A 23,048-nucleotide genomic window follows, 5' to 3' on the forward strand; every position below is an offset into this window, starting at 1 on the left:
TGCTTTTAGTTTTTTGTTTAAAAGGCATACACTACTAATTTTGGTTGATATTTAGCTCTTGCTCCAATGTGGTTTGTTTGAAACAGTTGCTTTGGACAAAAACACCTGCCAAATGAATGTAATATACTGTACTGTTTTTCTTAGGAGCTGTCAGAGCAAATGAGGGCGAAACAAGAATGATTACTGCACATTCAGTACATGACTCCAAAAGAGTGCCAGTGTTGCTCTGTTTCTGATGGTTACTTACTGTAGCTTTAAAACATGAGCTACAGAAGAAAAATAATATATATTTGAACAGAATATAGGCAACTAAAAGACAGAGTTTACTGGAAACAGTGTAATGTATATTTTAAATATTCATGAAGCCACTTCAACCATGCTTTAGACATCCTTATATAATATTAACTACTGCAATACAAATTTATCATGGTATCATTAAGTCCCCTTCAATAGAAATTTAGAAACTGATCTTGGGGGTTGGGAAAAAATACACTACAATTTTCTGATGATTAGTAACAAGTAGACAAAAGTTTCTTACACAATAATTTGAAGACACTCGGTGTGCTCCCAAGAGAAGGCCTTATCCCAACAGGTGAGCAGGATTCAACCATTTGTGAGGCTGAAAGGCAGTAATAAATATGTGAATTTCTGGTGTTTCAAAATTATTGAAATACATATAAGACTGTGTCATTTTATCAGCCTGCACATACCTGTTGGTGAGAGGTTTTCCCGTTTCTCTTTCATGTCTTTCAAACGTTGTGCCATATAATCTGATCTTTTCAATGCAGGGCTATAAACTATGCCATTCTCTTCATCAATGATGATGGGCGACACATCTGTAACTGTGATTAAAAAAAATAACTGTGATATGACAAACTACATGCTTTGGTTTTAAACGTTTTCAAAGTTGCAATAATCTCTTACCCAGAGGTTGTTTTGGAGCTAGGCCTTTCATCATTTTGTCTAATTTTTTCCTCATGCGTCTGTCATTTTCAGGCGTCCTCTCTGGAGAATCTTTTGGCTGCATGCAACGATGCTACGTGAATCAAACACAATAAACCACAGCAGGTTTTAATACTTTCAAGGTCTAAATCACTTCGATAAAAAGGCAGTGTAGGACATATAAGAAAAATCAGCACAAGTGCACTGAATTAATCACAGCAGTTGAATAGAATAGAGGTAAGATTTGGCTCTTGCATCAAAACTTCTGCTTTTAGTGCCACATAATGTTTATGCTGGAATCATAATTTCAAGGCCTTGTTTTTGAATATGAGATGTGTTAAAATGGGACCATTTGACACCTTGTTTATAGATGCTGATCAGATGTAGAATAGACCATAGTCACGACCCTAAATCAGCACAATGTACGGCTTGACAAAATGTGGTCCAACACTGATTTACAGTGACTGCTTGAACTCTGATTCTACTCACTTTCTTGTTCTTCAACACAGGATTGCTCTCATCATTTAAGGCTGGATACATCTCCTCATCCACACGCACACCGTCATCGTAACATCTGGACATCATGAAGAGATTCCAGTAATAATTGGCAATATCTTGTAAAAACTTTATAACAATTTAATCAAAAATATCATAGAATGGTTGAAGATAAAAAAAATACACAACTCTTAGCGTTATTCTTACCTGCCTACCCAGAGAACAGACACGAGCCTCACATCACTTTTCTTAGCTTTCCTCCATGTAGCTGGATGACCATTGTTGAAGACTACATGTGTGACTTGTTTATTGAATGTTTTTGATATCTGCAAAAGAAAAAGCATTTATGTTATGCAAAGTATACATTTCTACTCCAAAAAATCTGGCAAGTGTGCATTCCAAGTGGATGCCCCCAAAAATACAAATCAGTTCAAAGAGAGAACAACAGTGGCACACTGTCATGCAAACAATACCTGCAGAGCTTTACATTATAACAGAACATTATTGCTGATGTGTTTCAGCCATAGGCTTCCTCAGAGAGCACATATCTACTGTCTGTAAAATACATTAAATGGTATATATTATATATGTATAGATGTTTAAATGCCATTTGGTCTCACCTGAGCTCCAAGTTCCTGCAGCTGCTGAACAAATGGTTTTGAATAGTTTGCTGTTTTGTCTGATGACCACACATCAACATAGGCAACAACATCTGCAGAAGAGATTGAACACTGTGGTAAACTTAAAACATAAGCCATAAAGTTCAGCCTAGATTAACTGCAGTAAAACTAAGATGATACAATACCTTTGAGAACTGAACTGTTGCTTGTGGCCATTACTGGCCTCTTTAGGTCCAAGATTCACCTACAAAAAGATCTGAGATCAGCTTTTCACAATCCACAGGAATTTTACTCACTGTAACCCCCGACTACACCAATCAGGGGTAACAATTCACAAAAAAACTGAAATATGGGCTCAGGGCTGCAACTCAGGATTATTTTCTCTTTGATCAAATGAGTAATTAGTTTGTCTTACAAGTGTAGAAAGTAATGACAGTACCCACAGTTTACCACTGCCCAAAGTCATGTCTTAATATAGTACTATATTTCTGTGACAAAAGTAACAGTCAGTGTCTGGTGTGGCCTCCAGCTGTATGAAGTACTGCAGTGAGTCCACTCCTCATCAACCAGCTCTTGCTGTGAGATCTTATCCCACTCTTCCACCAATGGCCCTAGCCCTCAAGGGTACCACATGTAAATCCTCCTTGTAAATCACAGCATTAGTCCAATCATAACCCCTGGGGAGTCAAAACCGAGTCAGTCAAAAGCACATTTTGCCAGTCCTGTCTGGTCAAGCAAAGGTGGGTTTGTGCCCATAAGTTGCCAATGATGTCTGTTATGGACCTGCCTTACAACAGGTTACAAGCCCTCAGTCCAGCCTCTCTCAGCCTATTGCAGACAGTCAGAGCACTGATGGAGGGATTGTGTGCTCCTGGTGTAACTCTGGCAGTTGTTGTTGCCATCCTGTCCCTGTTCCGCAGTGATGTTCTGATTTACCAATCATGTGCAAGTGTTGTTACACATCATCTGCCACTGCGAGGATGATCAGCTGTCTTTCTTGTGTCCCTGTAGAGCTGTCTTAGGCGTCTCACAGTACGGACATTGCAATTTATTTCCCTTGCCTAGGGCTGGACGATATAGCTAAAAATGTTATCACTACAAAAAGTTTCATATCTTTTGATATTGCTAATTATCACCATAAGTACCAAATCGTTATTTCTTTCGAGTTTAAAGGCTGATTTTTGCTCCTGAGTGAAAGTTGAAGAAACCAGATGGTTATTTGTGGTTTAAACTTTTCTTTATGGTCAACACTTGATTCCAAACAGTGGATCACTTCACAAATCTGAGGTAGAATATTCAAAACAATTATGATAAAAGCTTTGTCAACAAACATGCATGAGTAAAATTAAGTAAAAGCTTTTTCAGTCCTTTTACCTCAACAAATAAATCTAATATCTTAATAAAAAATTAAGTCCTAATTTGTGTATATAATTCATGAGAATAAAATCAAACATTTATTGAATATTTATTGAACATTTGTTATATTATTATTGAAAAAAGTTACATTGCGATAATATTGTTATTGTCTTATCGTCCAGCCCTACCCTGGCCACATTTGCAGTCTTCATGTCTCCTTACAGCATGTCTAAGGCACGTTCATGCAGATGAGCAGGGACCCTTGGCATCCTTCTTTTGGCGTATTTCAGAGTCAGTTAAGAGGTCTTTTTAGTGTTCTAAGTTTTTATAGTTGTGACCTTAATTGGCTACGTCTGTATGCTGTTAGTGTCTTAACAACTGTTCCACAGGTGCATGTTCTTTGATTGTTTTTGGCTCATCGAACCAGCCTTTACAATAAAATTCTGTAAAGTTATTTGGATGTTTACAGAATTATCATTGAAAACAAAGTGTCCTGAAAAAGGGACATTTCTTTTTGTTGAGTTTATAATGAAGATATGAGATGGAGAAAAACAAGCAACTCGTCACCTTTGAGAAGCTGCACTTTTGCTTCAGAAGGATAAATGATGATGATCATTACTGTCAATCAACCAATTACTTACTGATTTATCATCTCATATCAAGCTACATGTTTCAACCAGTAATACCACAGTCTACACAGTCACAGTCTAGTCTCTATAAAAACCTGGCAATAAGGAAGCTTGTTTTTCTCTCTGTGGGGGTCCATACGATATACCTAATGACTTCTACCTGCATTTCAAAACACATTTGTTACTTCTGTACCGTGGTCTATTGTAAATCCAGTGACAGTAACGCGAAGAGTAACGTTAAAGCCTGATAAATACTTCTGTAGTGTAAACGTTAGCTAACTAACCAAGCTAGCTAGATTAACTGTGAATACCGGAAAGTATTAAACATAAGTTATGGGTAACCTTCATAATAGATATTTAACGGTAGTTACTGTGTCACACTTAAGGAACACATTTTGGTCAAAATACAGTGACTTCAACTTAAACCAATACATTTCTAACGTTATTACCTAGATAATACTGCTTATGTCGATGCTATTTTACCGTTAGTTCACGCTAACGTTACGCCTTGCAGCTACATTAGCGAGCTAACTAACTTTGTGACGATGGTGTGGCTAACTTGGGTTAATACTTCCGTAATATGCTGACACACGCACTATACATTTTTTGACTATTAGCAATACAAAGGCATGGATGCAGATATCAACCAGTACTTTTTAGTAATTGCACTTACTTTATGCGCCAGTGAGGTTTAAACTGCACAGTCTTTAACAATACCTGACTCCTGTGTACATACGTTCGCGCGTGCAGTTTGTGATGCACTGCATTCTGGGACGAAGGGCCATCATTGGCTGATAGGGAACAAACGTCACTTGGAACCCAGAAGCGATGGTCAAGGGAACGTGGTAGTGTCCCTGCGAAGGACCCTACGAAGTGTACTTAAACTTTTAAAGTTTTTTTATACCTCTCATTGTCTTTGTAAACACAGCCTCAGACGAGTCAGACAACATTAAACATGCATTTGGTCTTTACAGGTTGGATAGCTACAAACTTTATCCAGTCTTTAAAATAAAGTATTCAGTCATTCTAACTTATTATGTTGTGTTTTTTGCCATGCAGCAAAGAGAAAATGGCGCATAGATATGGTGACAATGGGGTGGTGATGGCGCATAGATAAGATGCTTGCCTTTGGTGTCACCTGGGTTCGGTGGAGACCATTGTGTCCCTGAGCAAGACCCCTAGTTGCTCCAGAGGCATGCGACCTCTGACATGTATAGCAATTGTAAGTCGCTTTGGATAAAATGTAAATGTAAAATGAGAAAAACTTGTATCTTATAGTGTTATACGAGAATAAGGCATTTGAGGTATAGTTAAAAAATCTGGTTTCTCTAATAAAACATACAGCATATGGTAGCCACAACTTTGATTATTAAACCATGACTACACTGGCTTACAGTCTGCACATACATGCACAGTCATAAGCAAGCATTTAGATTATTATACACATATCATATACAGGTCATGGTACATATTTGAGAACTTAGTGCATCTCCATTACCACTATTCCCTGTACCAAACTGGTAGACTAACACATTTTAAGAGACATTTTAACATCCATTAAAAGCCACGCATAAACACATTTGATGTTATTACTATATTTAATTTACAAGTTAACAATGTTATAAACTGTTATCTAAGTCACATTGATCACAAAAGAAAATACAACTTGTGTTTTTCTTCACACATTGCAATTTCACAGCACAAATGCCATAAATACAAAAGAAGTAATGCAAAAATGTAAGAAATACAACAGCAGCACTACATTCAGAAAATAAATTATTTGACATGTGTCAAGTTTATCACAAAATGCATCTGTGTCACTTTTCAGTACAACATACAGATGACAGATTAAATGAAAAACCAACCTACAGGAAAGTCTCTTAGCAGTTTGTTGGTCCACCACAAGCCTTGAGAACAGCATCAGTGCTCCTTTCTACAAGTCTCTGAAGCTCTACTGGAGGAAATTAACACCTTAATTCCAAAAGATATTCCCTCATTTGGTGTTTTGATAATCATGGTGGAGCCTGTATATAGATAATGTGCTCAGATGGGTTGAGGTCTGAAGTCTGGCAGGGCCACAGTATAGTCACATATGTTTATTTATCAAACAACAGGCCTTTTTCAGTGAAGACATTCTGACAGTTACAGTAGGAAAAGCACAGGTGTAAATGATAATATTAGTGATGACTGAACTCCATTTAACTGGGCCAGTTTCAAGGTCCAGGTATTGTGCTTGCATCATGAGTATGGTGCCAACATACAGTATACTTTGTGTAAAATATTCAGGCTGTTTAATTTATAACAAATTTAATTGGCAGTCTAGTTCATGTCTAACAGGGCACACATTGGATAATTTCCTGTTGGTATAAAATGGTAAAATATGCTGATTTCTTGTATACTTACTGCAAATACGCAGTATATTGTAATGAATGGTACATACTGTATGTGATGCTTCTGGGACACAGCAATAGTTTAGTTTAAAACAATCTTTTGAAACTTTTTTTTTTACATCAACACACTGTGTAATTTGGAGCTACTTCAGAATAAGACAAACCAATATTGTACTGCACACTTCACTTCAAACCACTGACAAAATGTTGCACTTTAAACCACTTTCAATTAAAGGTAGAAAAAACAAAAGCAGAAGTTAGTACTACAACTGTACAGTTTATGTGACTACTTCATACTACGGGGGTATGCTTTACGTTGTGACAACAAAGTCAGACAGAGTTGCTCCTGCAGTTGAGAGGCACAGAGGTGCGGGACACTTCCATGTGCACAGTGGACATGGGGAAATGCTCACACTCTTCTTCTAGTGGGCTGCAGCGGCAGTGCAGGAGCACTTCTCTCACTTCCTGCCGAAAGTTGGAGTTGAGGAAGCCGTAGATGATGGGGTTGATGCAGGTGGAGGACATGGCCAGCAGGTGGCAGAGTGAGAACAGCAGGTTGTGGTGGCAGACAGGCAGAGCCTCCTGGTTCCAGTCTGACACCACGTTGAAGATGGTGAGCGGCAGCCAGCAAAGAGCAAAGGCTGTTATGAGGGCGACCAGCATGATGTTGATTCGGCGGCTGTGGGTCATGCGCTGGCTCTCTGGTGTCCTGGAGCGGTCCAGCATGTCTTTGCGGTGGCGAAGGCGCAGAAAAACTCTAACATAACAGAGCAGGACCAACAATAGTGGACCGCAGTACTGGAACAGCAGGAGCCATGTGGTGTAAGCGAGCCTGTGTTGCTGGGATGGCCAGCGCTCCAGACAGGCCTCCATATGCGGGGAGGTGGGGAAATAAGAAAAGAGGGTGCGGTATGAATTTGGAAGCCCAGATGAGTTTTTATACATGTAGGAAACTGGTTGAGGTGGAGATGCATTGAGATAAGCCTGAGAAGAGGCTTGGTGATGGAGAGGAGACTGGGGAAGGATGGTATTGGTATAGGGCTCATTTGTGAGGAGCTGAAAGGCCAAGAAAGGTGAGGAGGTGAAGCAGGCCAGAATCCAAATGAGAACAAGCGCAATGTAAGCCTGAGGAATGCTTGGTTTCCACCCAGAGGGGTTAATGATGAGCTGATGTCTTTCTAAAGCGATGAACACCAGTGACAGCGCAGACACGGTCACACACACACACTGGATGAACGGCACTAGCCGGCATAACAATGACCCAAACACCCAGTGGTCCATTAGCGTGTATATGACAGTGAAGGGGAGGCAGAAGAAACACACCAGAATGTCAGAAAATGACAGATTGCAGATGAAAATGCTGGTGACATTGACTTTTTCTCTACGACGGGCGATGATGCAGATGAGGCTGGTGTTCCCCACCAGCCCCAGCACCATGGTAATGCTGTACCAAACTACTAGACACGCTGTGAGGACGGCTGACATAGGGCACGACTCATGCCCGAGGACAGCGAGGTCTGAGAGGAGCTGGGTCTTATTCTCCAACCACTCCTGCACAGACTCTTGACTGGTTCTTCCCTTCTCCCACGGTAGGGAACGTGGAGCCGTGGAGCTGTTGAAGGGCAGGGGCAGAGCTGTCGTTGATGGAGAAAACTGGCTCGTGTTGCCACTCAAGGACATCTCACCAGGACTTCAGTGTTACCAGCCCCCAGGATCAAACTGTCCATCCCAGCCCTCTGAAAAAAGGCATCTGAGAGATAAAGAGAGAGGAAGCACAGAGGGAGACAGAAATTATTATCATTAATTATGTGCAAAGCAGTCGGTCTTATAGGTCAGAGGATCTGTTCATGTAGAAGTGACACTGAGAAAGACAGGCAGTGGGTCCTGTGGCTGAGGAGGAATAAAGCCTAGGAGAGGTGCTATGTGTGAGGACCTTTTTCTATTTAAGTCACTGTGAGATCAGGTTCGAGAAAGCATTGTAATTAAAACATGCCCTTATGCTCTATTTTTAGCCATGCTAGTGGCTCTGTGGATGGCAATGTCAGCTTGTCTGTGAGTCGGTCAGTCCACCACTTTGGTTCAGGCTGAAATATCTCAACAACAGTTCAATGGATTGCTAAGAAATTTTGCATTCAAGACATCAAGGTGCCCAGAGGATGAATCCTTCTGACTTTAGAAATCTCTTGACTTTTCCTCTAGCGCATTTGTAGCTTTTAGTGAAATGTCTACTAATGACAGCCTCAGTTCTACTCAGCTGTACTTTGTGCTAATTAGCAAATCTCATCATGTTAACATGCTAAACTAATATGCTGAGCATCAGCAGATTAGCTTTGCCATTGTGGCCATCTTGCCATGCTGATATTAGCAGCCTCAAAGAGCCACTAACAGGGCTTTAAAGTCATGTTTACTTATGTTATCATAAGAACATCACACTTCACAATAAGGTAGGGCAGTATTTATGATACATGTATTTAAAATACGCATTTCAAAACCAAAATAGGATTTTGTCATTTGTATTTGATAGGGTCTGTCATAACATTACGACCACCTGCTTAATATTTTGTAAATCCCCCTTTTGCAGCAAAAACGGCCCTGACCCATTGAGGCATGGACTCCACTAGACCTCTGAAAGTGTGTTATGATTTCTGGCACCAAGACGTTTACAGCAGATCCTTTAAGTCCTTGAAGTTGCAAGGTGGGACCTTAATGGATTGGACTTGTTTGATCAGCACATCTCGTAGATGCACGACTGGATTGAGATCTGGGAAATTTCGAAGGCCAAGTCAACACTTGAAATTGTTCTTGTGTTCCTCAAACCACTCCTGAACCATTTTTGCTTTGTGGCATTATCCTGCTGAAAGAGGCCACTGCCTATAGGAAATACCGTTTCCATTAAAGGGTCAAAGTTACATCCATGTAGCTGCTTTCGGTAGTGGACAGGGGTCAGCATGGGCACCCTGAATGGTCTGGTTTGTACTCTTAAATGTGCTTGCTCATTTTTCCTGCTTCTAACACAACAACTATGAGGACAAAATGTTCACTTGCTGCCTAATATATCCCACCCACTGACAGGTGCCACGATAACAAGATAATCAGTGTTATTCACTTCACCTGTCAGCGGTCAAAATGTTATGGCTGATCGGTGTAGGTCAGATTTATCGCATGACTCATTAGGAAGAGAAAATCTCTCAAACATTGGTCACCAGTGTACTAGTGAAGTGATAGATCAAATAGGCCAACAGTTAGAGGATTTGCGAAGTGATTTCTTGGTACCTTTTTGAAATACAAAAATACAGTAGTTTATTTTGAAACATGGCATGGCTGCTGTATTTTGTGGTTTCATTTAAAATGAGGGTATTTGGTGTCTTATCTTAAACTTCATTTTGATGTATATTTGCCTATCCCTGCTGCCCATCCCCCCAAGGGAATGTTTTGCTTTCATCATGTTGTACAGAGCAGTACTGCAGTTTTACACAGTAATTTCAGTTCTTGTCTTAACACTGTTAACACAAGACTGTTTCTCTTCTTCTTTGCCCATCTTAAGATCTCAGATTTGTCAGTACTCCTCCCACAAATGAATCCTCCAGTCAGGTTTCAAGACTGAGCATAATAGCTTAATGACATTAAAATTACTATGCATATTGAACAAAAACTTCAGTTTTTTCAAGTACACAATAAATGATGTAGTACGTCAAAGTGAAAGGGCATGACATTGTCAGAATCCTAAAAATGGATTCTAGCTCTCTCCCCTGAAACCTCTGCCATGTGCTGTGAAAACCAGCGTTGCAAAGAAAAAGAGCCTGTCATTTTCCATTAATGGCACACACACTTCGCTATCAGTCACTTCACACTGCATCATTACTAACCTACTCTGTCAGTGTGTTGAGTGAGCTGCAGGCAGGGTGGCACAGCATTGATCATCCTTTTTTCAGGGAGGAAAGACAACTGTAATGTCACCAGAAACCAGATGTAACAAACAGCTGTGACAAAGCGAGGGAGCCATAAACACCAGCAGGGGAAGAAAATGTCCCATTAATAGGCAAATTTGAGACTGTCATGTTACAATGAGGGGACACTAGGAATCACATTCTGCAAGTAGTCAGTGTGATCATCCCCCTCCAGAGCAAAATCTCTGCAAGATAAGGAACGCCGTGACCTGGCGCCGCTCCGTCCGTCATATTCTTGTTTTCTGCCTCAGTGAAGTGTCCTCCATCTCTGACAAAACACTGTTGTCTGACAGAAAAAAAAGAGAATAATGTCCTTCTTCTTGGACCAAATTCACCTTGATTCTGCCTTTTGTATTTTTCTGGGAGCAGTTGGACATTTATTCACCTTTTAACCTACACTGTCATCAATGTTTCTTCAAAATTTTTCCGTGGTAGCTTTAGATTTGTTGCACATTTTCTTTAATTCTTCAATTGCACGTATTCGTTGCTCTGTCCTGCCATATTAAGATGGTATTTTTTAATGCGGTTTCCTTGTAATTTTTTTTTAATGTTTGGAAACGTCATCAGTTCAACTAGAATCTAAAGGTCCGTAGCATGATTTCAAGTGCTTATATATTGTCATGAATTAGACAGTTATACAGTAAATAAATGTGTGGAAATGAAAATTACAAGGAGATAACTTGCACATGTGTGATTGACACATAAACAAAGAATAGAAGAGAGAAGCCCAACCTCTAAATTCCCATCTGTGCAGTCACTGTTTCATTTATATGCATATAAAATGTGTGTCTTAAGAATGCTTACCATATTAATAATGTTGCTTTTTGCTTATTTCATTAAAAAAAAAAAAAAAAAAAAAAAAATCACATTTATTATTGCAGCTTTACACCAGGCCACCAGTGAGTATTGCCACTTACTGAAATCCATCATTATGAATCCATTTTGCATATAAAACAAAAGAAAGCACCAAAACAGTGATTTCCATGCAGCACATTTTCAGTCAGTAGTACTATTCATAAACTATTTTCTTTTCTGGGGGGTGTCAAAGTTGGTGGGTAATACCTCCCAAGACATCATCACTACAAATACTGGCATGAGATTGGTTTTGCTTCACATTTCTACACACTATATGAAACATTCATGCAAATCAGGTACAAAGGTTTTTCTGTTTTTTTCTTCAGTTTTCCTGCTGAAATTGGATGCACATTCTCAGAAATACTGCCTCCATGCTTCTATTGTTTGACCGCATCATTCAAAAACATTTGCAAAGGCAGAGACATACAGTTCACCTGCATATCTGAGGACACTAAACTGACAGCGGAGAAATAACACCAGGATACATTTTATAACTGGTTAAATAAGAAAGACATTGACTTTCCTTAGCAAGGATCATTACTGTGTGTACAAATAAAGCACTCACGTGGTGGCTGTGTGGAGTGTCTCTGTGATGTCAAGATGACAGAGAAAACAACGCTTTGAACAGGTGTGAATCCACAGAGATGAGAGTAGGAGTAGCAGCTGAACATCACAAAAACCAGAGCGTTTCTGTCAGAGACAGTGGCGAGGGAAGCACCCCTATTATTGGGCTGGTATTGGCCCTCTCAACACTGAGCTCTGCTGTCACACAGTGGTGGTTTCATTCAATTACATCCTGAAAATCACACTTGCTTCAAGTGCTGGCAAGAGGAAATATAATTTGAGCAGGTTTTAGGTTTTAACTTCATTACCCGTGACATTTAAAACATGACAAGTAAGACAAATGCTGACTGTTGTTTATTGGTAGATTACTACATGTACACACTATCAACTAGTTGATAAAATGTGAAACATAAATCCCCAGTTTGAACTTCAATTGTCCGAGTTTAGACGTCACTTTGTAGTGTGTTCAGATGGGGCTACACCCTTTTGTCTTGTCAGACTTCAGCACCACCTTGGCAGAGCAGGCCTCCTTGTTTACAACCAACTCACACTCCTCAGGAATGTCTACTGTGCTTTCACTGGGAATGCTGAGAGACAAAAAGAAAGAAGGTTACCTAAGGTGAAAAGAGAAATCAAATGGTCTTCATAAAATGGTTTTGCACTAAGTAGGGACTGTACAAAAAGTATTTGGGACTATATATGTATGCAGAATCCTATCAGAGCTTTATTTGCCCCAACATGATCAACTAGCTAATAGGACCAATATGTCAGTTTGGTCATTTTTCCATTAGCTTGATGCTCCCTGGATACAGCAAGCAGAATCACTATATATACATGTCTCAACACGTCTATACAAGTTACGCTGTAATATAATCCACTCCTAATATGCCACACACAGCTGTGTCCTTTTAGCAAAGCATTTAACCATTTCCCCAGAGTAATAAACTTGTGTTTGGATATTTTACTGTATGATCTTTGGCTCAGCCATCTGCAGGAAACAGCCCACTCTGACTGTCTAGCTGCTGTTTCAAAACACACCTACTCATGTGTGCCAGGTGTTATGATCTGATCTGATCATGTCCATCATCTGATGGACATCTGATCTCATACATATAAATATTATTTTAAGATAGTGGCGGTTGGGTGTTTCAGTGTCCTTTCTTCGAGTTGAAGGTCCAAAGAAAATATGAATGATGGTAAGGGAAAAGCTTTTTTAAAGAGTGAAATATAAGGTTCAGCACCCCTCCTTACCCCACTAACCTTTGTACAGCCCCTTAGAGAGGATTGATTAAAAATAAAATATGGAATGTCATAAATCAAAGCATTAAAATCTTACTTGCTACAGCAGCTTATGCCCTCCATCGTACAAGAGCAGTCCATGCAGTCGCTCACCCAGTCAGAGCCAAAATCATGCTGCTTTCCATCCTGATCCACACACCCTACATGTAAGGAAATAAAACCACAGTTCAGAGGAGCCTCTTATGTGGTGGTGACTGTGTGTGAGTGTGCATTGATCTGTGCATAGGGTGTTTTAGTTTTTTGTTTGTTTGTTTTGAGTAGGCTGGCAGGTGTTGCTGGTAAACATAGAGCAGCTGGATGATGTGTTTAACTGGAACGCTCAGACACATAAAGAAGGACTAAATGCTAATTTCTCCAACTTCAACAGCAGAGAAAAGTTTTCACTCCACATCATATCTCCGGTTTTCTTGTCTTGCTTTTAATTGGAATCCTTTCACCTCACCTTTTGGAGGGGATTCCGGATCTTTGATCACCAGTTCCTGGAAGAAGCATGCAGAGTGACATAGGACAAACAGCCCCAGCAGACAAACAAACACATGGAGAGAAGCCTGAAAGAGTAAAAAAAAAAGACACCTGTAAGTATGGAGCATGTTTTATAGTCTCTGCAGTGTACTTATGGACTTCTGCTAAAATAACTTAATCCAAAACAATGTTTTAACATCTTCTAAACATTGAAAGGAAGTGGGTAGGTTCTATTTCTGTCTTTTTTGTCTGAAAATGGTCACACAAACCAAAGCCAATCCTATTATATGAAAGAGCCTAAAACACCCCAAAGGAAGAAAAAATGTTTTACTGTCACTCTCAGAAGGTTTTCACATTGTAGCTATTTTCATGCAGTTTTAGGAGTTTTGATTCCAAATGTTTCAATAAAGACACCTTTATGTATATATTTTAATGCAAAATAAATTTTGTCTGCAACATATTGTATGTAAAATAAGACTGGTTTCATCTACAAAAGATAGATTGGTAAGAATTCACAGTTTACAATAAGCCAGATAGGTTTAATTAATCTTTTAGACCATGTTTTTAGATTTACTTGCCGATTTATATTTTACTACCATCAATACCACCACTACAATAAAACATAACAATATTGCAGTGTGCCCTGTAGGAATCCTACAGGAGTTTGAAGTTAATTGTAAATCTAAACAATACACTTCAATTTTACTTTAATTTTGGCAGTATAGTACACAAAGCAGTCTTAAAAGTACATATATCCATATCTAAATTTATATTGCATTTTTTACAGAATAACAGACCTTAGTCTACAGAAAGAAATAGTTTCTTCATTTCCAAGTTCAGCATGTTCATAGCATAATACAATTGTAAAGTGTAAAATACATACCATCATCAGACGTGATGGGGAAGCTGTGAGTGAGAGCTCTCTAATGAGGGTTTTATAATAAGGTGTGCACCCCTGCATATATTTATTGATAATATCACGAGAGTGATGAGAGTGTTATCAGATATTTGTTTAAGGTGGAGAACAGCAGCAGGTGTGCAGGTTATATTGATATTAGATACTAAAGGCACGCCTCACTGAATCATGACATTTTCACTCATGTATGTTCTTTCTACTAACTCACACAGAAGCTGGATTTATAATAATATTTATAATCCACTTTATTCAACAATTGCAAAATAAAAACATACTAGTAATAAACTAATAAACTGTTTTTCCTTTTCTGTAAACATTTAATGCTGAGCCAAAAGGCAGAGATAGATTACTTGCATTGCAAATAAAGCCACAAATTGTAAACAATTATTAATAAGAGAGTTTGGATCAACCATGACATAGTAAACAATGTACTTCTACAACTTTGTCATCCAGCTGCTTGTCAACAGCTGTAATAACAAAACGTCCTGTACTGTGCAACAGAGGAAAATTCTGTACAATACTTCAGCAAAATCCAGCGCCATACACTTCTACACTCATTACATAATTAACAATCTGTAAAAAATTATTATAATAATAATAAAATACAAAACAATAACACAGTATCAAATTAGGAAAAGAAATAATCATACTAAGGGCTGCTTGGCAAAACATTAAAATAAATGTTTAACTGTGAATGTAAGACGCTTTGCTATCCCAATGGTGACATTATCAAACACAACAAAGCTGTAGGGTTCACTTCTTAAAGTGTAAATGGAAAAAGAAAGAAAGAAAGAAACAAAAAAAAAACAGTGACTGAAACTACCTCTTACAATAGAGAAGATGATGTGTTTTTCTGACTGCACATCAAAAGAAACACTTTATCCTTTGGCAATAGTCACCAAACAGGTGTCAGATCTCTTGGCAGCAAAACATGTGAACTGTCATCACGTCGACTCCCGATAAGATGACGACAACCACGGTATCAACTGGCTGAGTGAAGCCTGATCACTCTGCTGTAAATGCTGAGTGAGACTAACAAACCAAACCACTAGTGAACTATTAAAAAATCCCCAAAGTGGAACATGAATGAAGAAAGTGACTAGACTTATTTAAAGAGGGCAAATAAATCACCAAGAGGAAAATAATCATACCAGCAGCATTTAGGGCGCCTAATAAACCACATTTCTTTGTTTTACTTGACAGTGTACGCTTACATTTTAAGGAATTGTTCAACATTTTGGGAAATACACGAATTTGTCTTCTTTGTAAGAGTTAGAGGAGATCAAAACCACTATTGTCTGTACGCTAAATATGAAGCTACCATCAGCAGCTCGTTAGCTTAGCATAAAGAGTGGAAACAGGGGCAAACTGTTAGCCTAGCTCTGTCCATAAGTAAAAAAATAAATAAATAAAATCCACCTAACATCACATCTAAAGCTGTAGACACATTTGTATAAAAAACTGTAGTGTAAAGTATTACAGGAGGTTATGCGTAAGACTACTTCTTGGCTGGGAGGGGACTTGCAGCAGAGTCTCTTCACATCACATTTTTACACTTTTTTGGACAGATTAAACAAATGTTAATTAGTGAGCCTTAGAAGCGATGGTACTGTAGGTGGATTTTTTACCAGCCTTACGGTTTCCCAGTTTCCAGTCTGAATGCCAAACTAAGTTTACCAGCTGCTGGCTTGGTTCAGATTTAACGGACTGAGATGACAGTGAACCAATGTTCTCATCCAACTTTCAGTAAAAAAGCAAATGAGCACATTTCCCAAAATGTCAAACTATTCCTTTTAAATATGAGATAATTGAATAAAGATAGTCCATTTAAAAAAAGGAGGGGGAAAACTCCCACTTGCTAAACTTATAACTATATAAAGATTTGAAGCAAGCAAGTAGTAACATTTCTTATTCACTTAAATATAACAATGCACATTGCAGCCACTGATCTTTGAAAGTGTCCTCTATCCAATCAGAGTTTTCATGAAGGCAGGTTTGTTGAAAGGCCAGTGATACTGGTTGGGGACAGGTCCATTCACATTGCACTCAAAGAAGGAGAACATGGGGAACCAAATGCGTGCCCTCCGGCTATGCTGGTAAGCACGGGTATTTGCTAACGTGTGGTAGTAGAGGAAGAGGCGGGTGGTGATGTAGAAGGCGATGAAAACGTCGATGGAGTAGTGCTCGTGTGCCGCCAGGATGAAGAAAATCCCAAAGAGGTTTAACACCCAGGAGATGGTGTGAATCAGATTCCAGGTTCGCGGAGTGTCTGCAATTGAAAGGAATCAACAGATAAATCTAGTGATATTCCATAACTTTCATAGTGTCAACAAATCAACAGTGAATTAATCAAACAAACAAGTATTACTTGTTTAGCCAAAGCCTGATATAGGGATACATTTATCATGGTAAATGCACTTTCCCTAACAGACAAAATCTTTATCATTTATCCTCTCATTCACCCATTTACACACACTGATGGCAACGGAGCTGCCATTCAAGGCTGTCGCTTGTCCATCAGAAGCAAATTGGGGAGTTTAGTATCTTGACAAAAGTCACATTGACATGTGTACAGGAGGAGCTTGGATCAAACCGACAACCCAGAAATTACTGGATGACCGGCTCTACGTCCTGCGCCGACTTACCCGAAGCTGCCTATGTAGCTTAAACATGGAAGCTGAACAACACTATTGTGATTTATGTTGAATAAATCCCATCTGTCCTGCTGCTGTAAAAAACAGCAATGTGTATTAATCCGCAGCTGAAAATAGTCCCCAATCAAAAGCATTATTTATTCCTACTAAAGATGACAGTACCCAGCGTATCCAATGTCTGATACAGCTTATTCCTCCGTTATACCTGCACATTCTGTGTTTGAAGGCCAACAAACATGAACACTCACATTCAGTCACAAAAAAGTTGAGCATTGTGATGACAACAGTGTGTCCACTGAACATGTAGTCTCCACACGTTTGGACGCCTGTCAGAGTCATCCCAAATCCACTCCAGATTGCTAGCGCCCTCTGTATCTTTCCCAAGGTATCACCGTACGTCTGGGGAACAAAAGACACCAGTTCTCAGTCACGCAGTGAATCACAGTGGCAGCGGTTCATCACTTATCACAGTAAGAATTGCTGAGTGAATAATACTGTAACAGTGCCAATAGCAGCAATTAGTGGCCACTCGAGACCTGGAAATGGCAAACCATATTTAATCTGCTCATAATCTCGTGTGTGCTTCCCACCTTACTGGCACACTTCAGGTGCTGCCCAGGCACAGAGAGCGAGGTGACAAACATGGTGCAACAACGAAGCAAAAACACAGTTCCCATCAAAGAACACAGGCGTCTGAAGAGAATGGACCTGAAATAGAGACAAACATTCACAGTTCATTTCCTGCCCAGCACTTCATGCACTTCACCAAGTATTATACCATTGACACAGCATATCAATGAGGGGAAGAGCAGGAACTGTGGATTACCTGTGTTTGTGAAGGAGCAGGATCAATAGAAACATGTAACACAGGATAAGGCCACAGGCTTCAGCCATTGCAAAAGCCCAAGGGATTCTAGGAACACTGTCAGAGTACAAACATGTTATGTCAACATATGAGTGCAGGACAATGTGTACATAAACTATGGAGTCTGGGTAGTTGCTCAGCATGCACTGGATGCATGCATTTATACCTGTCCAGAAATATGTCAGGCAGCGGTGGGTATGTCCTCGTGTCCGGGACACGTTCGTGTACGATGACCATGACAAAAGATGTGAATCCAAACACAGAAAAGACATATAAGGAACTGACGACCGTCTTCCACACCTCTGGGTCCAATCGACCAGCTAGGTTCTCTCTACACCTCCCGTTGGTGTGTGTATGACACAGGGCCTCTCCTGAACCGTATCCAGATCTATCACCATTCCTCAGCCGCAGCTCAGTCCCGTTGCAAGAGCGATCACCTCCGTTATACCTCCTGTTGGCTCCATCACAGCCCCACTCGACCCCTGCGGCGCCTAGCGAGAGTCCAGCAGGGAGACTGTCCGCAGGTCTGAGACCCAGCTCCTCCAGCTGGGCCTGGTTCTGTCTCTGGAGCCGACGGAGGGCTATGGTCAGCCTCTTGATGTCTCCTAACACAGTGAGGCCCAGCGGAGGCCCGCGCAGGTCAGCCTCAGTCAGAGCCAGCAGGCTGAGGCCATCCAGGCGGTGCTGGGTGCACAATAACTCCACATACTCCCCAAAACCTTCTTCCTGCAGCCACTGGGCCACCTGCTTACAGCTCCAGGCGCTCACACTGTGCTCTGACAGTGCCATGCCACTGCAGATACAGACATACAGTGTTAATGACCTTTTTATAATTCAGCACCACTTCTTCCTCCAGTGTGTTTTCACTTCTTGATTTCATCACACTCTTTGTCACTCTCAATCTCACTGTTTAAATGCAAAAATGCCTGAAACGCAACCATTGGCATTACTGCTCAATTTGCATGCCATTGATCACAACCACTCAACCTCCTCTACTAAAATGAGCATCATTTGTTCCATGTGTTGCTTAATTAAGCTCACTCAACACTAGTATATGACTAAACACACCACAACAGCAAATATCTACAAAGGATTTATGTTATTTCTTCAACAGGCTGCAACTAATATAATTTTTATTATTGACTGGACTGTCAGTTACTTTTTAAACTAAATGTTTTCTAATCATTTATTCTATATCTGACAATTTGACACAAACTGATGTCTTCAACAAACAGTCCAAAAACCTAAACGTATTAAATCTACCATGTTAGAGCTGAAACGATCAGTCAATTATTTGATTAGTCGCTTGTCAGGAAATGTATCGAAAACTATTTTTGATAAAAAAATTCATAATTTCAGTCATTTTTCAAGCAAAAACTCCCAATAATCTCCTGTTCCTGCTTCTCAAATTTGAGAATGTTCTTCTTTTCTCTTTTCCTTCATGGCAAACTTAATATCTTTGGGTTTTGGACTATTGGTCAGGCAAAATATTTTACTTGAGGACTTCACCCAGAATCTGCGAAATTGGGCTGACATTTCAAATTTCAATTTTTCAAATGATAATGTATAATGAAAATAATCGTTACAGTCCTGAATGATATAAAACTGAGAAAAGCAGCAAATCCTCACACTTTAGGAACCACATGAAAAAGCACTTATGCCAAATAAATGACTAAAATAATTATCAAAATTCACTGACTCATTGTTTCAGCACGAAAATACAGTCACTAATACAATGTAAAGGAAGGGATGGGGAAGAAATGTTAAGAGTGTTTTGTGCTCTTATTCGTGACCTAACAGCACACTGCAGGCTACTTAGTGCTAATACATCGTCTGTGTTCAGGTCTATGACTGTACAGTAAAGCAAACAGTGACTTACAGCATAAGTATGTACTGACACCACGCACTGATCCACGTACAGCAGGCCTATGTTTTATGTGTCAAACTAAAACAAATTAACAGGAATTCAACCGAACTGAGTGTGACCAGTTCTGTAGGTGTCAGGCGTCACACAGACAGACTCGAGCACTGATGAAATACTCTGCTTTGCTATGAGTGTGTCCCCTTTTTACCCTTTGAGCCTCTGATAAGCCTGTCCTCCCCACTGCTCCAAAGGTCTGCAGGGCTCAACCAACATGTCTGTACTGCTGTTAACTGCGGAATGTAAGTGGTAGCCTACGTGCTGATTGGACTGCAGATACAGAGTCATGTCATATCAGTAATGCCTGAGTTGTTGGGAGGTATTAAACTTATTAAAGTTAGTACCTCTATGACAAGATAACAATAAATGCTGATACATAAAGGAGTCAGTAATTTCATAACTGGTTAGTACTGAAGTTACAGTAACTGTGTGAGTAGAATTAAAGACTAAGTCTCCATTGTGATTACTTACTGGATCTGAGAACTACTTCAATTTAGGGACAGAACCTAATGATTATTTTCTCAATCAAATCAATTATTTGTTTGGTCTATAAAATAATAGCTTAATTTGCATAGCACTTTTCAATACAGACAACAAGGTGATTTACAACAATCAATATAACACATAAATAAGTAAATATAAAAATAAAGGAAAAATAGAATACGCATCACACAGTGAACACTATTTTGTAGAAGTTTGTCTTTAGAAGTGAGCTAAAACCAGGAACAGACTCTGCAAGCCTGATCTCCTGTGGTAGATTGTTCCAGAGTGTGAAAAGTTCCCATCGCAAAGTTTCCAGAGCCCAAGGTGACGCCATTAAATTGCATTATTTTCCAACCAACAAAGTATTCAGTGACTGATTAGTAAGTAGTTTACTGTAATGTAAAAAAAAAAAAAGAAAAGCAGCAAATCACTAGAGCTGATTATATCAATTATTTGGTTAGTAGATGCACAAAAACATTAATCTGCATTAATCTGATCATCAATTAAACCTGCTTATCAAGCAAAAATGTCAAATATTTGATTGCATCAGCTTTTCCGATGTGAGAATCTGCTGTTTTTTTATTGTCTTAAAACTGTGACACTTTTCACATTTTTCTGACATGTCATAGAACAAAGAATTAATAAAAAAGGAGGTAAATTAGTAATGACAATCAGTGCTAATTCTCACATTTAAAAAGGTGGAATTCACCATAAATGTTGGGCATTTATGTTTGAAAAATGACTTCAGCAATTTTCTGTTAATCTACTTATCAGTTAACTGTTTAACTACATGTCTGAAGCCTAAAGTAACTTACTTGGGTAGCTGCTGCTCCATTCCCTCAAACAGTAATAAGTTATTTTTAACTAGCCTCTAGATTTTACTGGCAACATCTCTGGCCTGAGGCTTTACTTGGGGATTCATAAGTGCGATGTCAGCTTGTTTGGCTGGCTTACAGTGAGTCGCAGTGAGCAGTGACACACAGCTGTGAGAGAGAAAGCCCTTCAGTGTGTGTATGTGAGAGAGAGAGACAAAATTTGACAAAGGGCTCATAGTCTGTTCACCCCAGGGCATCAATGCAACGCCGGACAGCAACATTTCAACATGACATAAACTCAGATATGAAATCATATTTTCATGATGGTGAGGAAAAGTTTAAACATCACTTTCCTAACGTAAGCAAAAAGTAGAAAAGTACATGATGAAAAGAGAACAAACAAGTGTAAGTAAATTTAGTTGTTTCAAATGTACTTTAAAAGATTATATTAAACAGTAGTTGCTTCTCTTACCAGAAATCCACTGTCACTGTGGTGTCAGGGGGTGTAGATGAGCTGTCTGTTTGTGGCTCAACTCGTAGAAGTACTTCTTGTCCAACATGCTTCTGACAACCAGGCAACACCAAACAGGAAGAGACAATAATGAACAACAGCAGTAAAGAAGAGCTGCTGGCCTCATGCAGGGCTGCTACTTAAAGCATGCTGACATCTGCTGGCCACATTTAGGAAAAACAGGGATCTGTTTATGGGTTTGTTTTTCTCTAGATCCCCTCCAAAAAATGTGTCTTTCATGGACGACCTGGTTTGAATTTGATGTTATTTAAAAAGCACACTCAGTGGCTTCAAACCAGTATAAACACATTTCGATGAGAGACAGATGAGAGACAGCAGTTTGGCACAGACTGAGAGTCTGTGCCAAACTGCACCACCTGTTTCTGACAGTCAAAGACAGCCAGCAACCAAAGCAAAGGCAACAAACAGCAGCGTGATTTGGTATTAGGGGAATAGCATAATAGTTTACCCCCTCTGAACTTAGAAATGACTGACAGGAAGCCAATCAGCGGTGCTGTCTCTGAGGTGAGATGTGATACACGAGACTCTGAGCGGAGAAATATCAGCGACACAGACCCAGAAGAGGAGAAGAAAAGGACAGAGGATTCAAAGAGGAAGTGGGAGATCTCGTCTCTTCAGGAGCTGGAGGAGGTTTTACATTCAGCTCCACGCTCCTGTCGCCACGGAGATGAGGTGTGGCCTAACCTGTATCTGGGAGACATGTGGGTATCCTTTGCCTTATTTAATTTCTGTGTGTCTGAATTGTTATTCATGCATAAAAAAAATGTGGTATTTGTGTCAGGTTTATGTCTCATGACAAGCTCGGGCTCTGGCAGCTGGGCATCACTCACGTGCTGAATGCAGCCCATGGAAAACTGTGCTGTAAGGGCAGTGATGATTTTTATGGCACCACAGTGAAATACTACGGAGTCCCTGCAAACGACCTGCCAACATTTGACCTTTCACCTTTTTTCTACCCTGCTGCTGAGTTCATTCACCAGGCTTTGACATCAGGAGGTACTGAAACTTGACACTACACTATAGTTAGTGACAGTTAGTCACCTGTATTTTCAGTATCTTTATTTGTGTCTTTTTATGATTTCCAGGAAAGGTGTTTGTGCACTGTGCTGTGGGTGTGAGTCGCTCGGCTGCATTGGTCCTAGCCTACCTGATGATTCATCACCGCCTCACTCTGCTGTCCTCTACACGCTGTGTGCAGCAAAAACGGTGGATTTTCCCAAACAGAGGCTTCCTGCGGCAGCTTATAGCCCTGGACCAAAAACTGCAGGACGAAGGGTTGTATGAGGCGAAATAAAAACAAACA

The 23,048-nt window shown here is 39.8% G+C and overlaps 4 protein-coding genes across 6 annotated transcripts in view; all 4 read right to left on the reverse strand.

Moving 5' to 3' along the window:
- The window catches only part of mcph1 (microcephalin 1), a 29,869-nt gene extending 25,048 nt beyond the window's left edge, over positions 1-4,821 (reverse strand). For 2 of the 3 annotated variants that reach the window (XM_046070313.1, XM_046070311.1), the window contains exons 1-8: positions 4,716-4,821; positions 2,243-2,301; positions 2,058-2,149; positions 1,645-1,763; positions 1,432-1,516; positions 925-1,036; positions 711-842; positions 539-619 (exon numbers count right to left, since the gene is read on the reverse strand). In XM_046070313.1, coding sequence (XP_045926269.1) covers positions 539-619; positions 711-842; positions 925-1,036; positions 1,432-1,516; positions 1,645-1,763; positions 2,058-2,149; positions 2,243-2,273 — 652 coding nt within the window. In that variant the 5' untranslated portion in view covers positions 2,274-2,301; positions 4,716-4,821. Of the gene's footprint in view, positions 1-538; positions 620-710; positions 843-924; positions 1,037-1,431; positions 1,517-1,644; positions 1,764-2,057; positions 2,150-2,242; positions 2,302-4,491; positions 4,569-4,715 lie in introns of those variants that run through there. The other variant, XM_046070312.1, reaches the window with a different exon arrangement.
- A 1,916-nt stretch (positions 4,822-6,737) lies between these two features.
- LOC123983894 (neuropeptide Y receptor type 4-2-like) lies at positions 6,738-8,112 on the reverse strand. The gene has a single exon (XM_046070335.1). The coding sequence runs from the start codon at positions 8,110-8,112 to the stop codon at positions 6,763-6,765; it is 1,350 nt and encodes a 449-aa protein (XP_045926291.1). The 3' UTR covers positions 6,738-6,762.
- A 4,052-nt stretch (positions 8,113-12,164) lies between these two features.
- si:ch73-288o11.4 (beta-microseminoprotein) lies at positions 12,165-14,448 on the reverse strand. The gene is made up of 4 exons (XM_046071413.1): positions 14,443-14,448; positions 13,540-13,645; positions 13,135-13,237; positions 12,165-12,385 (listed from the first exon to the last, which is right to left on the reverse strand). Exons 1-4 carry the CDS (start codon positions 14,446-14,448, stop codon positions 12,265-12,267), a joined length of 336 nt encoding a protein of 111 aa, XP_045927369.1. The 3' UTR covers positions 12,165-12,264.
- Positions 14,449-14,771: 323 nt separating this feature from the next.
- On the reverse strand, positions 14,772-22,934 carry LOC123983892 (sphingomyelin synthase-related protein 1-like). Its single transcript, XM_046070333.1, has 7 exons — positions 22,893-22,934; positions 21,686-21,777; positions 18,161-18,787; positions 17,956-18,051; positions 17,720-17,837; positions 17,378-17,528; positions 14,772-16,744 (listed from the first exon to the last, which is right to left on the reverse strand). Exons 1-7 carry the CDS (start codon positions 22,902-22,904, stop codon positions 16,440-16,442), a joined length of 1,401 nt encoding a protein of 466 aa, XP_045926289.1. The 5' UTR covers positions 22,905-22,934; the 3' UTR covers positions 14,772-16,439.
- Positions 22,935-23,048: the final 114 nt, after the last annotated feature.

Source organism: Micropterus dolomieu, linkage group LG15 (genome assembly GCF_021292245.1).
Source record: "Micropterus dolomieu isolate WLL.071019.BEF.003 ecotype Adirondacks linkage group LG15, ASM2129224v1, whole genome shotgun sequence".
Taxonomy (NCBI): domain Eukaryota; kingdom Metazoa; phylum Chordata; class Actinopteri; order Centrarchiformes; family Centrarchidae; genus Micropterus; species Micropterus dolomieu.

Coding starts and splice junctions, on each gene's coding strand:
- LOC123983894 (XM_046070335.1), bottom strand. CDS start 8,112: ATGTCCTTGAGTGGCAACACGAGCCAGTTTTCTCCATCAACGACAGCT.
- si:ch73-288o11.4 (XM_046071413.1), bottom strand. Junction 13,238..13,539: donor TCCGGAATCCCCTCCAAAAG/GTGAGGTGAAAG, acceptor CCTTACATGTAG/GGTGTGTGGATCAGGATGGA. Junction 12,386..13,134: donor GGCATAAGCTGCTGTAGCAA/GTAAGATTTTAA, acceptor TTTGTCTCTCAG/CATTCCCAGTGAAAGCACAG.
- LOC123983892 (XM_046070333.1), bottom strand. Junction 18,052..18,160: donor CCTGACATATTTCTGGACAG/GTATAAATGCAT, acceptor GTACTCTGACAG/TGTTCCTAGAATCCCTTGGG. Junction 16,745..17,377: donor CAACTTTTTTGTGACTGAAT/GTGAGTGTTCAT, acceptor TTTCAATTGCAG/ACACTCCGCGAACCTGGAAT.